Below are 18,288 nucleotides of genomic sequence, written 5' to 3' on the forward strand. Positions count from 1 at the left end.
CTAGGACCGGTGGGCACAGCCTTAAAATTAGTGGGGGTAAATTTAAAACTCAAATGAAATGACATTTCTTCAGCTAGAGAGTGGTGGGCTTGTGGAATTCATTGCCGCAGAGTGCAGTGGAGGCCGGGACGTTGGATGCCTTCAAGGCAGGCGACAAATTCTTGATCCCAGAAGGAATCAAGGGCTACGGGGAGAGTGCAGGGAAGTGGTGTTGAAATGCCCATCAGCCATGATTTAAATGGCAGAGTGGACTTGATGGGCTGAATGACCTCACTTCCACTCCTATGTCTTATGGTCTTATGGCGTTATGGTATTATTTCTAAGAAAAAATATACAATTTAAGGAATGACAGATTGTGTATGGGCTAGGCACAATTCTAATGAACAATTCTTTCATAAACATTGATTGTTTAATTTCAGCTTATAATTAATGTGTCATATCTTTCATATTACTGATCAACCAGCAGAAAAATACATTTAATATTGAATGCACTGCAAATATATGACTACAATCCCACACAAGATATTTTTTTCCTGAAATAGCCTTTAAGATTACATTTGTGTGATATTGTGTTCTCAGGCATTTTCTGTCTGTGATGAATGACTCCTTTTTATGAGATGGTTATTTCTAATTTTCTGTATACACTGAACCTGCTTGTGCATATCCATGGAGTTTTGCATAGGCGTGTTTTAATTGTTGTGCGGCTGTAATTGGATTACAAATGTACATTGAAGTTGGGGGTTTGGCACATGAATGGATCAGTCATCAGCAATGAGTTACAGCTCACACATACTTTATATAAATAGTTATAACCTTCTCTGGGTCAGAGAGCTGGGTGTCCTTAGCTGGACATAGTGCTTTGCACAATATCCAAAAGGGAGAAAAAGAAATGTGAAATAAAGTGGTGACTATTTGAAATAGATACAAAGTGGTTATCTTTTATCTTTTCTGAGGCTGATTACTGATACTGGGATACAATGGAGATTCTGTTTAAGTAAAATCATTTCTGTAATTCCCTTTACTTACAGCATAGTGTACATAAGTTTTTGAAATCCATTCTGTTCTCCAAATTGAACATAGCATATTTCATTTATTCATTCACTGACAGAATAGATGCAATCATTAGATTTATTTCCTGCTCACGGTATCTATGTGATTACAGTCAATGTTTACTGGAACTTAAAGATGCAGTAAATGGATTTGCATTATTATTAAGAATAATAATTATATTTGAAAATCTTCTTTATAGAAGTGTGAGTAAATTTTCTTTAACTGTACTTTGTCCTATGCCCAGACCTCTTACCTGTGTTACTTTTTCTGTCACATTGTGTGTCCTTTCCTTCACTTTCGGTGCAATGATGGTCTTCTCTGACGAAGGTGGTGATGAACTCTTCTTTTCAGCTTTTATATCAGAAAAGTTCAGGGTGATTTGAGGAATCTTGCTAATTGTGTTATACTTGTTGAGATTAGAATCTGATGTGGAACCCAATAAACTTGACTTGATATGATTAAAAGGGCCTGAGGAAAATTCACAGTAAAATATGTAAGGATTTATTCTGTACACCTGTCACTTTACACAAATTCACATTTTATATTATGATAGTAAATTAAACATTTTGATTATCCTCATAGGGGGGCCATTTCATCAATTTAATAATAATGACAAATATATAAATTACTAATTTCAGTTTTTACAGTTGAATGCATTTTCAAAGTACATGAACTAAATAAATCTGTTCAAATATTCTTGAATGATTGTTTACAACTGCTTGAAGTATGGAAATTCCCATTGTACATCGTATAATATCAAATGCAGAATATTAATTAGGTATATTGCATGCAAGCTTTTGTGAGTACAAATGCCCAACTCAAATTATTTGGAATTTACTAAAACTAAAACTATGAAAATATTATAACATACTCAACAAACAGTCAGTTAATGGTCATTGATTGATGAACAACAGTTGAACCTGTATTTCTGCTAGAGTTGAGAACTGTAGAGTTCAATAACATTTATTATTTTCACACATTCAATATACATCTATATTTTGAATGGCCAAACAAATGTTACAATCTAACAAGTTTCTACAAGTCATCAGTATGAGTTAACGGTGTTTCAAAACACATGCTTTACAAAATTAACTTCCGGCCATCAGCTATGATCCATGAAAGAAGTTATGTTACCACTTAAGATCGAGCAGCATTTTGTGACTAAATTAACTTTACATCCTTATTTCCATTACACTTATGCTGTTTATTTCAATATTGTGGAACGTACTTACACAAACCACATGACATTTTTCCATTTGTGCTAACTGAAATGATAGTGCCATTTGATGATACACATCCTTGTATTCTGTAGATGCTGTTACTTTGTTTTAAATCCGTCTTTGGTTTCCTTGACAAGGATGTTGCAAGGAGCCTTTACAAATTCAATATAAACCAGGTTTAAAAAAATCTTTGTCTGATTAAACTGAGTTTGAGAACTCGTAATGGTGAGCTAACTCAGCTCTTTGTGCAGCATGTGTGTGCTTTTACAGTTCTACAGTATTGGGCTGTTACTGTTGATAACATTGGTTACCTGATAATTAGATTCAGCAGATAAAAACCAAAAGAACTACACATGCTGTAAATCAGAGGCAAAAATAGAAATTGCTGGAAAAGCTCAGCAGGTCTGACAGCATCTGTAGACAGAAGTCAGAGTTAATGTTTTGGTTGAGTGGCCCTTCTTCAGAACTCAATTAGATTCTGCAGTTTAATACCATTTAATCAATAATTATCAAATAATGAACAAGGGAGTTTGACAAACCTGTGTATTTCGAGGTGCAGGAAAACATGAGTACTAAATTAAAGATAATAAAATGTGAGGCTGGACGAACACAGCAGGCCAAGCAGCATCTCAGGAGCACAAAAGCTGACGTTTCGGGCCTAGACCCTTCATCTAGGCCCGAAACGTCAGCTTTTGTGCTCCTGAGATGCTGCTTGGCCTGCTGTGTTCGTCCAGCCTCACATTTTATTATCTTGGAATCTCCAGCATCTGCAGTTCCCATTATCTCTAGTACTAAATTAAATATGGTCATGACAAAAATCTTCTGAAGCACAAGGTAACTCTCACTTAAATTAAATAAAGACTTCTCTGAATTTGCAGTAAAAAAATCAAGACCACTTATATTTTTCTTAATATCTCTATTTTTAATTGCACAATTAAATTGTTCCAGATTAGTTAACAGCTTTGGCAAAATTCTGAGAAAGTACCAGAAGTTCACTAAGGCTATGATAGCCAGTAACATAGGTTTGGTTCTGCAGTGATAAAAAATAAATATATAGGTCTTTGTTAATAACCACACTGTCAAGTACATCATAACACAGCATATTCTAGTCAACTTATTGTTGAAAAAATAATCTATACGCTATATTTTAAATGGAAAATGGCACTGAGCCATGGCATACTATGATACACCCTTGCAAAAATAAAGCCCACATTGTTAAATTGTTTGTCTTTGTTACAATTGACGTAAGATTAATCCTGTTGCTTGACCTTTAAGAGAATTGAAAAGAATTCTGATTATATTGAGCATTGTCTCACATTAGGAAAGGTATTATTAAAAATACTAGCAACATAACTAACATTATTTGGCACCTGAAAAAGGCAAATATGACCTCTTATCGAAGATAACAGAACTTAAAAAAGGGTAGTTGCTTCTTTTCATTGTACTTCCTTGTTGATGCCAAGTAAGCCTCCACTGTATAATTTCCCTCTATTTTCAAGCCAATTGAAAAAGTACATAACAAAATGCTGGAAATCACTTAAAATAGACGGTAGTGACAGTTCAAAAATCAGTGTTAGATCAAATCATAGCTGCAGTGAATAATGGACAATCTCAGATACCTTGATCATGCTATCTGTCAATATGATAAATGTTAGTGTCATAGATATTATAAGCATATTTAATAAATGTTAGCTCGTATAACATTTACAGCTCAGGTCAGAGACATGAAAGTGGTGTTAACACATGACCAGCTTAACTTTAACTTTTGATCAGTACAGCTAAATTTGAATTCCTGAGGTGACATTTCTCAATTTAAGGCAGCCAATATTCAGCCTTTATCTGAACAGTCCATTCAGAAAATCAGATAAAGATCCAACATATTATCCTGAGAACCTTTACCATCTTCCTTTGGATGCTGCAGCAGTTATCATTGCTAATAATCCTCCCTTTGTAGCATACCTGGTTCTCTCTGATGCTGTTCTGCACACTATCCAATCACCTTGAGATTTCCCCATTACTGCCTTTCTTTATTTCTATCTCTACCAATTCCTTTGTCTTCCCCCATCAAGCCATGATGTCCCATCTTTCCTACTGCTGCTCTGGCTGGTGCCTCACTGAATTTTCCTGAAGGATCAATGGATGGACACCTAGGACAGAATTCTTTCCAGACCTGTGAACAATTTCAACAAGCAACCTCCAGTTGGGACTGACCTAGATTCCTAACTATTATCTTTGAAGATGCCCTGACTGATAATATGCGATTCTCCTGACTGCTGGTGCTGGCACTACAAGAACTGGTCACTGGTTGTACCAGGAAAGATACCCCTCATACCTGAGCATCCTAAGTGATTGATTGACTGTGGTAAAGCTCCTGGGCTGTGTTTCAACCTTTGCCAATGACTGACAGCTTCAGACCCCCTTGATATACAGCAGCCTCCCTGCAAATAGACTGAAGACTAGCTTCCTCCAGTTTCCAGCATGATTATTTTGTAGAATAAACATCGTAGGTTGATATGCAGGCAACTGATATATGCTGTTGGAGGTAGACTGACACCTCCATTCACCAAGATGTTTTCCCCACCACCCATCCTATCACCAGACAGCTCCCTTGCAACCTGCCTGTGTCTGTACAAAAGACCACTTCAAAACAGCAGTTTTGCTGAAATGTTGTCAAGGCCTGTAGCCTTTGCAGTGTTCAGTTTCTCTCATTTCTTGATACCATATAGAGTGAATAAAATTGGCTAAAGACTGGTATCTGTAATGCTGGGGACCACAGGGGGAGGTCGAGATGGGTCATCCACTTGGCATTTCTGGATTGCCACAAATCTTCAGCCTTAACTTTTGCACTGATGTGCTGGGGTCTTCTGTCATTGAGGATGGGGACATTAGTGGCACCTCCTCCTCCAGTGAGATGTTTAATTGTCCACCACCATTCATGGTTGAATGTGGCAGGACTGCAGAGCTTAGATCTGATCTGTTGGTTGTGGAATTGCTTATGTTTGTCTATCATTTGCTGCTGTATGCTGCTTGGCATGCAAGTAGACCTGTTCAGTGCCTTCACCAGGTGGAACAACATTTTTATGGTATGCCTGGTGCTGCTCCTGGTATGCCCTTCGCACTCTCCATTGAACCAGGGTTGATCTCCCAGCTTGACGGTAATGGTTGAGTGGAGGATATGTTGGGCCGTGAGGTTACAGATTGTGCTGGAGTATAATTCTGCTGCTGTTGATTGCCCACAGCGCCTCATGGATGCCCAGTCTTGAGTTGGTAGATCTGTTCAAAATCTGTCCCATTTAGCACGGTGATAGTGCTACACAACAGAATGGATGTTATTCTCAATGTGAGCGCAGGACTTAATCTCCTCGAGAACTGTGCAGTTGTTACTCTTACCGATACTGTCATGGACAGATCCATCTGCAGCTGGAGGATCGGTAAGGATGAGGCCAAGTGTATTTTTCCCTCTTTGTTCATTCCTTCACCACCTGCCACAGACCCAGTCTAGCAGTTATATCCTTTAGAACTCAACCAGCTCAATCAGTAGTACTGCTGTCGAGCAACCGTTGGAGGTAGACATTGAAATACCCCACCCCAGTATATTTTATTCCCTTCCCATCCTCACTTCTTCCTCTAAGTGTTGTTCAACATTGAGGAGTACGGATTCATCAACTGAGGGAGGACGGTACATGGTAGTCAGGCAGAGGTTTACCTGCCCATGTTTAGCCTGAAGCTACGAGTCTTCATGGGGTCCAGAGTCAATGCTGAGGACACTCAGGGCAATTCCCTCCTGACTGTATACCACTGTGCTGCCCCGTCTGCTGGGTCTGTCCTGCCAGTGGGACAGGATGTATCCAGGGATGGTGATGGCGGTGTCTGGGACATTGTCTGTAGGGTATGATTCCGTGAGTATGACTGTGTCAGGCTGTTGCTTGACTAGAATGTGAGACAGCTCTCAATTTTGACGCTAGCTCCCAGATGTTAGTGAGGAGGACTTTGCAGCATAAACAGGGCTGTTTTTGCCAATAGCTTTTCCTGTGCCTATGATGATGTCAGGTGATCCATCTGGTTTTGTTTCTTTGAGACCCATGTCATGCAATCCTATGTATATTGACAGAAACAAAAATAGGCCATGTGGTCTCTCAACCATTCCTTATTTTGTTTCGAAATACAATGAACTCATTTGCTATAGATTAATGAGTATAACTACATGGTTGTTACAATATCTCTTTTTCATCATCCAAATCATCAATGTTTTTGGTGAAAACTGAAGGCCCGGTACAAAATACACCACTTCTCACATCCCAATCAGCAAACTAACTTTATCTTTACGTTGTCTTCTACCTCGCAATTAATTATCGACATATATCTAAGACAGCCAAGTGTCTAAATACTTGCTAATCTCTTAGAATCATAGTCATACAGCAATGAAACAGACCCTTTTGTTCAACCAGTCCATGTCAAACATATTCCCAAACTAAACTGGTCCCACCTTCCTGCTCCTGGTCCATATCCTATTCATGTACTTATCCAAATGTCTTTTAAACATTATTGGACATCATCTGAAAAAAAAAATGGGGAGAAAAAATAGACATCCCCTGAACAACAATGTAAGTGACTTCCTTAAAGAAATTCAGCTAGATTCCTCAAGAAATTCAGCTAAATTAGTTATATTGATCTAAAGATTACAAATTTATGCTGAGTCTCATCAGTCAGCTAATGACTGGGGATATACTTGTGTTACATGGATTGCACAAATCCATTTCCATGTTTGGACACAAGCTAGTGTGGCAAAGCCTATAACTATTTTAATAGTCTTTGTGTTAATTACTTGTTTTCAGAATTTTATAGTTAAGATGGCCTGGCAATCTAATTTTAATTAGATCAAATCAAGTGCTGCTTAAGTTTCTGTTCACTCACCTGACAGTTGTTCTATTCCACAATCTACAGGTAAATGCACAAAAATTTCATTTAAAAAACTGCAGAAATTTAAAGTTACCTAGGGAAATATGACTAAATTATGTTACAGGTTCCAAGCAGATTAATCACCAGGATTCTCCACAAAAAAAAGATGTCTGTTGCCACAGACATCACTCTGGAATTTTGACTAGATTTAAGATAATTTCTGATTTTGCCAATGCACGCCAGTCAGCGACTTAGAGCTATGTCACATAAATGACAACTGCTTTGCTTACTTGAGCAAACTATTGTACTTCTTTCTCCATTGGAAATCCATGGGCATAAACATGATAGAGCTAAGCAATTTTATAGGCTAATTCAATTCCCAAAGTTCCAGACTTTTACAGATTGTACAGATGTAAGCTCCTGCACAATATCACCCCCTCTCCAAACAGGAACTGATTTCACCTTTCAATGTTCCACTCTTTTTGTGATTATAGTGCTAGTTTCCACATGTTAGTGTTCACTTGAAATACACTAACACAACTTCTTCATTTCAAAGTTAAAACTGTGGTTCTTTACGAAAGCATTGCCCCAGTTTTGAAGAACAGAGTGGGAAGAAGACATAAGGAAGGAGGGGGAGCCTGAAATAAGAAATAGGATAAAAAGGCCAGAATTGTTACTGCAATGGACAGCCTCTTAGTCATGGCAAGAATGTCTTCTGAGCTACAAGTCCCCACTCTAAGCATGGCACCTACAATTTTGTGAGGCTTGGAAGAAATGGGGCAGCTTCAAAATTGCAAATCTGTGATCACTAAGACAGCTGACTTCAGTCATGCCTGAATTCTGGCAGTTAAGAGTATAAAACACATGTATAGTTTAGACTTGATAAGAGGATGTGTAAACTTTGCTTGGTTGCTTGGGTAGGTAGGATAAACTTTTCTAGAGGTAAAATACTGTTTTGTCTCTAGTCTCAGGGCACCTATAATGGGGGAGAGGTAGGGTGCCCTCTGGGAGAGATGAGGTACATTTTGGTATTGTTAGATGTAGTAATTATTAGATGTAGTTATGTTGTTAAGAGATCCGTCATCAGCAGTGTCTATGGAACTGTGAAAATAATTGTCAAACAAAACTATAATAGGGAGGTGCCAAGCTGTCGAGGCTTATAAAACTTTTACGCTTTAAATATTTGAAAAGAATTGCAGCATTATTTTTAAAGTGCTTGCTATTTCACTTTGTGTGTAGATATGAAATAAATGATTATCATTTGGAGGACAGGAGCAGGTCTGTGTTCTAGGTATAATCCTTCTCTAGTCCTGAAAAAGTGTGAGACCTGAAATATTGACTGCTGCTTTCCTCCAGATGCTGCCTGACCTGCTGTTTTCTTCCAGCATCCTGTTTGTCTACCTTGGATTCTAGCAGCTGCATTTTTTTTTCGTCTGTAAAAAAGGACTATCATTACTGGATTAGTACACAACCTTCCATTATCACTTTGGGGTGCCTGTAAATTCTGATTGATCGAGAACTTCAAGTGATTATGGGCTTTTTGAATTGATTGATTATTGTCATGTATACTGAAATACAGTGAAATATCATAATCAAATCCTCTCTATTTGTTTGAATGAATGCAGTTCATTTACAGTTAAGAATCTCAAACTACTCAGGATGAAACTTCCTGCTTGATCAGTGCCCCATTCGCTCTTTCAATATTAATTCCTCCATTACCAATGCACAGTGTCAATATTGTATGCAAACCACTAGGTGCATTGAAGCACATGACAAGGCTCCCTCAACAACACCTTCCACATTTTCACTTCCATCATATAGAAGGATAAGGGCAGCAGGTATGTGAATACACTACCACCTGTAAGTGTCACATTCCCCACCTCCCACCTCAAGTCATATATAGCCTGTCTTGAAACTGTATTACTTTTTCTCCACTGCTGTTGGGCCAAATCCTGGATCTCTCTCTTTAACTGCACTGAGGACACATGGGGGAATGGATTTCAGGGTTTCAAGGTGTTGACTCACCGCCCCCTTTGGAAGGCCAGTTAGAGACGGAGAATGAATGTAATATAATACAAGGACAAATGAAAAACAAAGAGGAAGTAATAGTCCAATGACTTACAAGTCAATCAACCTCAGATCAGTTCTAGGCAACTTATTGAGAATAAAAACACCTATGGGCTACCTGTGCCATTGGACACACCCTTCATGATCACTCCCTCCAGCCCCTATCATCCCCCTCAAACTTGCCCCCCTCCCAAACTCGAGACACCCTTTTGTCCGGACTATTGTGATACCCCAGATTCAGTTTAAGTTCAGACTTTTCTTTATTGGGAAGGACTGGACTTCTCAGTCTGGTGCTGCTGGGACTACAATAGCTGTTCAACATTCAAAAAGCTATCAGCTCTCTAAGGCCCCTCATGGCAGAGCACAAAGCCAAACAGCCAAGCAATTAACATTGCTTCCAGCATTAAATAGCTGAGGGTAGCCATCACTACTATGGGCTGACTTACGACAGGTTATTTTTCACTGAGTTTTTGGGGACTACAGTGTCTGCTAAAATCCAAGAAATAATACATTCATTAAATCTGGAAATTCCTAGACTGCAACCTGCTCTTGGCTTATCCATTTCAGTTCAGTTCAATAATGGAAAGGGATATACCCAGGGATATACCCAGGATATACTCCAGGATGGATACCCAGACATAGTGTACAAGGCATGATTCCATGAAAACATCTAGGTCAGGCTGTTTATTAGTTTGTGGGGTTTGCTTTTATTGTTTCTGGTCCATCATCAATAACAGATGATCTGGCCATTTTCATTTTGGTTTTTAGACTTTGTAGTGGTTGATCCAATTGAGTGGATTGATAATTCATTTCATTGGCTAATTAAGAGTCAGTATATTGTTGTGACTGGAGTCTCATGGAGGTAAGAACTGGCAAGGATAGAAGATTCCCTTCCCTAAAGGGCATGAGATAAATCAGATGAGTTGTTCAACAATCCACAATGATTTAATGATAACTATTTTTACTAACGTTTATGATTCCAGATTTAATCATTGATTTCCAACAGTTACAAAAGAGGTCAGAGTCAAGGAATATTGCAGCGAGTAACGCATATCCTGTCTTCCCAAAGCCTGTGCCCCATCCACAAGGCACAAGTAGCAACGGTGTGTAACATCTTTGAAAACTCATAACTACTGTCACCTAGAAAGACAGGCGCAGCTGATACATAGAAACAACATCACCTTTGAAGTCCCCTCCAAGCTAGACACTATCCTGACTTGGAAATATATTTTTGTTCATTCATTATTGCAGGGTCAAAAATCTTAGAATTTTGCCCTAACCTCCCTCGTCCAGCCACCAAACCTGACAGAATTGTGGTTCTATTTACAGCACATGTACTACAGTGGTTCAAGAATACAGTTCACCACCACCTACTTCAGGGAAAACAGGTTCAGGCAATAAATGCTGGCCAGCCAGCAATACCCAGGTCCCACTAGTGAAAAGAAGAAGAAATTTGCTGTGGTGGGATTCAAACTAGTGTCCCCAGGCCATTAGACTTGGCCTTATTAGTTCAGTTACATTAAGACCATCCCATTGCTTCTCTCATTTTAATGACAAAGGCTTCTGTGCTCCACTAAGCCCTTTTTTTAAAAAAAGTCTGCTTTTATTCATTCATATTGCTTCTTCACATTTCGCTTGAGAATGGAGTTGTTAGAAAGGGCTCTGTTATTTTTATTTACCATCAGGTCCAGTCATTGAATGTAAAACTGTTCACTGGAATAATAAGCACCATTCTACTGAGAGATTTTGACAAGACTCAGAAGTTCTAACAATGTGTAACTCACTTTTCTTTGAAAAATGTCACTTTCACAAATGATTTCAATCTGACAGCCTCTATACAATTTATTCTACAAGTTATTTACTATTTTGCTTCTACCTATAATTCAGGAAGTAACATTGAGGGAAACCTGTGTTCATTTTGACTATATCATGCTTCATCTTGTAGCTGCTTATATACATGAGACTAGGTGAAATAATTGAGGTGAAAATGATATTTGTTGCTGTTCCCAAAAATAGAAATCAAAAAGAGAAGAATTGAAGAAGTTGGAGATAGCTCAGACAGATGTACTTGTGTTTAAGGTTTCCAATTAAGTTACAACCGCATTACCAACATAAAACCTTCACCCACTTTATAATATGTTATTGACTTCTCCTTGGCAAATACAATTCAATGTATTAGTATCAAAACATGGGAGTACATTTTTCCACAGCATTTACTAAATAAATTATCCAATCTTACTTCTATATTGATATCAGAATTGAATGAAATATAAAATTGACCGCAGCTCATTTTATGATCCTGGTATCAAATAGAATATAAACTATGCTCTACATTACAACCGAGTAACCTAATAACAACAATAAAAAAAAGTCCAAAGAACTGTGGATGCTGGAAATCAGAAACAAAAACATGTATTTCTAGAATGAGTCAGCAGGTCAGGCAATATCTGTGGTGAGAAAGCAGACTTAACATTTCATTAACAGTGACTGTTTTGAAAAAGGGCCACTGGATCTGAAACACTGACTCTGCATTCTGTCCATAGATGCTGCCAGACCTGCTGAGTTTTACCACCCATTTCTGTTTATGAACCTAATAAAAACTTACACTGATAAATCACACTTAATTTCAGAGGATGGCAAACCTACTGTGCTGAACAGCCCTACTAAGGAGGCGATGGCTGTTGCCAAAATGATGCTCATCGAGGCTTTGGATTGAGGAGGGACCAGCCACAGTTTAGTCTTGGGAGGAGTGGGATTTGAGGTGGTGCCACACGGAAGGGGCTTCAGCTGCAGAGGAGGGAGGTGATTGTCAGTGGCCCTTTTCAGCTGTTCCCTGATAGTTCCTCAATCAGGCACTGAGCACTTCTGAACAAGGGATCGCTGAGCCTACAATCTTGCACAAATTTGCTTGTGATCCTTCCAGTATGTCAAACCACATGCAGCTACTTCTGTGTTAATTTTAATGATAGTGAGGCCCTTGAGTGAATATCAGTCAGTGTAGAAACTAATCTGTCATATTTCTGCTGCTGATTCTTACATTTAACAGTTGCAAAATGTATTTCCATTGAGGCAGAACATGAAATGAAAATACAGGCACTGGAGCAGTGCTGTTTACCTGACATATATTCATGTCTGCTAGAAAGTCTTAAAGAGCTAGGACAATTAAAATTTACTGTTAACCACACGTCACAAAATAAGTGAAGAAATGACACAACAATTGTATCAAATAGGTAAATGACAAACTCAAACTACCAAGTGAAAATCATTGCCAAACCAGGTCAAGTCCAATCAGATGAATTACTGTGATGGCAACAATTTCCATAGTGAGGGCTAACCATAAAACGGTGTACAATGTTGACCTTGCAGTCAATTAAGTCACGTCTTCAAAGAGTTGCCAATCATCCAACAATCGACTTTTATAGAAACATCCAATTATACATAGAGACTCACATATATATTCGCAAAGGTGTTAGCAGTATAAACGGGGTCATGTGCAGGAGGTAATGTAAATAGAACATACTGTCTGAAGCTCTAGATGTAAGGTTGCTTCCTTTTGGAACATGACACAATAAAGCAATGAGAATGACATGTTTTGATAGTATATTGATACAATTAATTGTTAATTATGGTGGAAAATGTTTGGGTGAATGTGATTACTAGCTACTGGTCACCTGCTTTACACTTGAAAATTGGTGGCAGCAACTGATGATTGAATTCGGGCTGTTGAAGTGTTGGTGCGGGGTGGACTAGGCAAGAGATGGAAGGGGGTGATACCTTGGCTTCTCCTGGATTTCTTTATGATTAGCAATCATCATTGATCAAGAAATCTGATACCATCAAGGGCAAAGCAGCCTGCTTAATTGGTGCCACATCCATAAACATCAACTCCCTCCACCATCACCACTCAGTAGCAGCAGTGCCTAGTATCTAGAAAGTGCACTGCAGAAATTCACCAAGGCTCCTTAGACAGCATAATCCAAACCCATGACTACTTCCACCTAGAAGGACAAGGTTAGCAGATACACGGGAATAATAGCATCAGCAAGTTCTCTCCATGTCACTGACCATTCTGACTTGGAAACATATTGTTATTTTTTCACTGCCACTGTGTCAAAATCCTGAAGCCCAAATGGTATTGTTGGTCTACCTATAGTACATGGACTGAAGCAGTTCAAGAGGCAGCTCACCACCACCTTCTCCAGTGCAACTAGGGACAGACATTAAATGCTGGTCTAGCTAAAATGCCCATATTCCATAAGTGAATTTAAGAATGCATATTTCCTATCAACAGGAAAACTGTGCATCCAGTCAAAACAGGCATTAGGCTATGTAAATATTCAAATTAGTTGCCATTCTGTTTAGAATTTCCAAATACCAACAAGCTCATTTGTACTGGGAATGAACAGCCTAGCTAACATCACTTAAGTCAGCTTTTCCACAAAGAATCTGGAAAATATCCTGAGGAATTCTTGTAATATCAGGAAGCAAGGAAGAGCAGCTTCAGACTCCAATGGTATTGAGTCAAGTTATAGAGTCATAGAGTTATATAGCACAGGAACAGTTCCTCAGTCCAACTCGTTTGCACTGAACAGACATCCCAATCTGACCTAGCCCCACTTGCCAGCATTTTGCCCATGTCCCTCTAAATGCTTCCTACTCATATACCCAGCATGATGTCTTTTAAGTGGTGTAATTGTACCTGCCTTCACCACTTCCTCTGGCAGCTCAATCTGTACAGTCACTATCCGCTGCATGAAAAAGTTCTGAGAAGAACTCTTGCAGTTATGATCATTTTAACTTGAACCAAATTTTACCAATATTTGTTTACAGAGGGTAAAAATAGAAGTGGGAAAGAAAATAAACTGATGGGTCAGAGTTTGAGCAACAACAGAACAAATGAGGAGCTGCTGAGACAAATTACATTTGTGGACAAGCTGTTTAAAATAATCACAGGAAAATGTATGCACAGGTATACCTTAGACTTGGTACAGAAGGGCGAGCGACATAAAACAGAGCAAGATGATGTTGAATATGAATGGATGCATTGGTTTTTAACATTTATATGCAATTGCATAAAGCACTAGAACAACATGTGGGAAACGGGGAAATTAGTTCAAAATAGAGAAACCTTTTCTGAATCTTAGATTTTATAGATAAATCTGAACTTGTCTTTATTAAGCAGAATTTTCACTGCGATGTTCTCTCACTGCATCTCACCAAACTTGTCTTCTTATCTATAACCATTACACTACAACTAACAACCACCCCCTGCACACTCCTCCAGCCCAAACGTGCCCAGTGATGTCTGCTGTGTTCACATATGGCCCTAAATTACTGAACACCATTCTCTGAACATCTTGTCACTCTGTGCATACCAGAGTTCACCCACATTCCTTATAGCCATGCCATCTTTGAAATTCTGTTGTGCAGCCAGGCAAGCAGCAACCTGGAGCAACCCTACCAATTTCCAGGTATTTGCTCCAGACATGGAAGACATGGGAATTTTACACTTCACTGTGTAGACAAGGACATGGTGGCTGTACTGTGCAGGATAATGCAGAGGCAGAACTTCCACATTTGCCAGGGCCAGCAGTATAGGGTGTGACTTCTGACCACGCCAGACTGTTTTGAGATTTCCACCTGGATTAAATCAGCCTTAGGTTTCTGGAATAGATAGCGTTGTAGAAAAATGTTCAATGTCCTTCTCTACTCTATCAGCGTAAGTGCCATCAATACCTTACACTCACTCTATTTCTGACATTGTACCACCTCTCACCAAAGCTCAAGCTATTCCACTTCAATATTGCCTGAAACATTAGATAGACCTTAGGTTTCGGGTAAAAGTTCAGCACAACATCGTGGGCCAAAGGGCCTGTACTGTGCTGTACTGTTCTATGTTCTTTGAAACATCTTTCCTGAAATGTGATCACCCATCCAAACCCCCTTTACCGCTAATTCTGCATGCCTTCTGCTCTGCCAACTCACTCAGTCAGAACACCTCCCTTCCTGGACCAAGAAGAACAGCTGTGTCATCCCTTTTCATCTCCCTTAAAACCTAACCCTCTCTCACTTCAGGAGGATAAAAGCCCCTAAAAGGTAGAAAGGGTTACAACAGCTGGTAGGCTGCTTTAACAAACAGTCATCACCTTAATTGGCAACACAACTTGGCCGAGCAAGAAACTTGCCACACTTCTTCTGAAAAGGATAAAAGATGGAGCAAAATGTTCCTGATGTTGAGATAGGCTGTCACGAGATTTCTCCACGGATTCTGTCTCAAAGGTAACCTAACGAGCAGAAGGTTTAGAAGTGATTTGAGGAAAGACATTTTTACCCAGACAATGGTGGGAAACTGGAACACACTGCTTATACCGGTGATGGAGGCAGAAACACTGGTAACATTTAAGAAGTATTTAGCTGTGCACTTGCGAGGCCAAAGCTAATAAGGTTATGGACCAAGTTCAAGAAAATGGGATTAGAACAGTTAGGTGGATGTTTTGGGGGTGCGGAAGCAATGGGCTGAAATGCCTTTTACTGTGCTGTAGATCTCTATAACTCTATGACTATGACAAGGAGTTCAGGCCCCTCTAAGATTCTGCCTATGGTTATCCAAAGATGAGGTTGAAAAATGAATATTACATGGTCTAAATATTTTGCTGACAATGCTAAATTAGAGGACATGACAAACTCTGAAGAAGAATACAGGAGACACAAATAGATCAGTAAATTGCACAGATAAACAAGCAAAAATTAGGGCACAGTAGAGAAGTCTGAAGTAACACATGGTGTAGGGAACAGAACAATAAAAGGAAATAGGCTTTTAATTTCTTCAATGATTTGAGTGAGCAACAGAGAAAAATTAGTTGGAGATCCATTTTGACTGGCTGTCTGCCACCTGATATACATGTGATATTCTACTAGAAAATAATCTAGGTTTGAAGCATGCCCCCATAAAATATGTGGATTTTTTTTTAATAGATGTAGAGCATACCGATACATACAGCATTTGCATTTTCTTAGCGTCCAACATTGCTAAGGCCTAAAAGAGTGTTCAGTATTGAACAGCCAGATTGATTAGTGAAATTAATTATAATCTTTTCCCACTTTATTTTTGGAGTGTTCTAGGCTACATACACTAAACAATAAGATTTTTAACCACAGGAGAAGGCAGCAAGTAATATGAGGGAGAGAGATAAATCTGGTAGAAGAACATCCATGTTGTGGTTCCCATATAGCGAGAGGAGACAGCAGTGGAAGCAAAAGGTTTTGTAAGAGCCCAAAGCTTTAGAAATGGTAAGAATGAGCAGCCCTGAATGGGTAAATGCTCAGTCATTTCATCAGGACATTATTGCAAGTTTACAATAAGATTTTTAACCACAAGAGAAGGCAGCAAGTAATATGAGGGAGAGAGATAAATCTGGTAGAAGAACATCCATGTTGTGGTTCCCATATAGCGAGAGGAGACAGCAGTGGAAGCATAAGGTGTTGTAAGAGCCCAAAGCTTTAGAAATGGTAAGAGTGAGCAGCCCTGAATGGGTAAATGCTCAGTCATTTCATCAGGACATTATTGCAAGTTTACGGGCACGTGATAGAGTGTATCAAAGAAATGATGGTTCCTCTTGCAGATAAGGCTGGAACTAGAGCCATATGTAGAACATTCATGAATAAATTTAGTTGGGAATCTAAGTAAAACCTTTCAACCAGGAATGATTTGAATGTGGAACTCTGAACAACAGGGAGTAATTGAAATTAGTTGTATAGATGTATTCAAAAGTAAGCTAGCTAAGCATAATGGAGGCATTAACAATAATCAACTTGTAGCTATGTAGCAACTTTAATGAAATAAAATATCCCAAGACTATTATAGAGGCATTACAAAGCAAAATAGACTTACAAGTCACATAAGCTGATAGATCTGAAAATGTTGGCAAATAAAAACATTTAAAGCAGAAAAGAAAGAAAGAAGATAGAGGGAATGGCTCAGGGACAGAATTCCTGATTTTAGGTACCAGGTTGCTGAAGGAATGGACAGCAATTATAGTTAAAATCAAGAAGCCATGATTGCAGGGAAGCAGAACTGGAGTAGATTATAAAGATAGAAAGAGGTGAGGCTATGTCGGGAGTTGAAACTAAAAATTAGAACTTTAAAATTGAAGTCTTGTTAAAGGGAGAGCCAGTGTAGAGTTACCATCTGAATAGAATTTGGTGCAATATAGAAAATGGATAGCAGAGTTTTGGACAACTTCAGGCTTTTGGAGAGAAGAATATGAAATTCTAGCCAGGACAGCTTAAAAATGTTTCAGTCTATAGTGAATTTAAAAAAAAGATGTCGCTTTGCTTAGCAAAGGGCCTGAGAAATGGTAGGAATTGGAGATGTTAGTGAATTGAAAACAATTAATCTTAATGATAGTATGAGTGTGTGTGTTACTAACTCATCTCATCATATGTCTTACACCAAGGTTTTGTATAGTTAGTGCATCTTATAGATAGTACATACCGCTGCTATTGATCCTTGGTGGTAGAGCGCGCGAATACATGTGGATGTAGCGCCAATCAGGTGGACTTTGCCTTAGCTGATGATAAACTGTTTGAGTGTTGTTGGAGCTGCACTCATTCAGGCAAGTATATTATCAAATAAATATTACTGTCACTGCTGTATAGAGCTTTCTCAAAGTAAGCAAAACCATCAATGAGTTATGCCACAGTCTTCCAATAAATTAGGTCTACCTCCAGCATTATGCATCAGTGATTAGCACTCTGCTGACAGTGCAAGTAACAGCACGATGGCTCAGTAGTAGGGTGACATGATGGCTCAGTGATTAGCACTACTGCCTTTAGGATCCAGGTTCGATTCCACACTTAGCAACTGTTACATGGAGTTTTCACATTCTCTCTGTGACTGTGCAGGTTTCCTCTGGGTGCTCTGGTTTCCTCCCACAGTCAAAAGATGTGCAGGTAAGGTGGATTGGACGTGCTATTTTGCTCCATACTGTGCATGGATTTGTAGATTAGATGAGTTAACCATGGCAAATTTGGGGTTACAGAAAAAGGGTCA

The 18,288-nt window shown here is 39.0% G+C and overlaps 1 protein-coding gene across 1 annotated transcript in view; it reads right to left on the reverse strand.

The window, feature by feature from the left end:
- The window catches only part of LOC125454399 (potassium voltage-gated channel subfamily H member 7-like), a 462,102-nt gene that overhangs the window by 156,805 nt on the left and 287,009 nt on the right, over positions 1-18,288 (reverse strand). Inside the window, exon 7 of the mRNA XM_059647318.1 lies at positions 1,304-1,518. Within this exon, the coding sequence (XP_059503301.1) occupies positions 1,304-1,518 (215 nt within the window). The remainder of the gene's footprint in view (positions 1-1,303; positions 1,519-18,288) is intronic.

Source organism: Stegostoma tigrinum, chromosome 7 (assembly GCF_030684315.1).
Source record: "Stegostoma tigrinum isolate sSteTig4 chromosome 7, sSteTig4.hap1, whole genome shotgun sequence".
NCBI classification, from domain to species: Eukaryota; Metazoa; Chordata; class Chondrichthyes; order Orectolobiformes; family Stegostomatidae; genus Stegostoma; species Stegostoma tigrinum.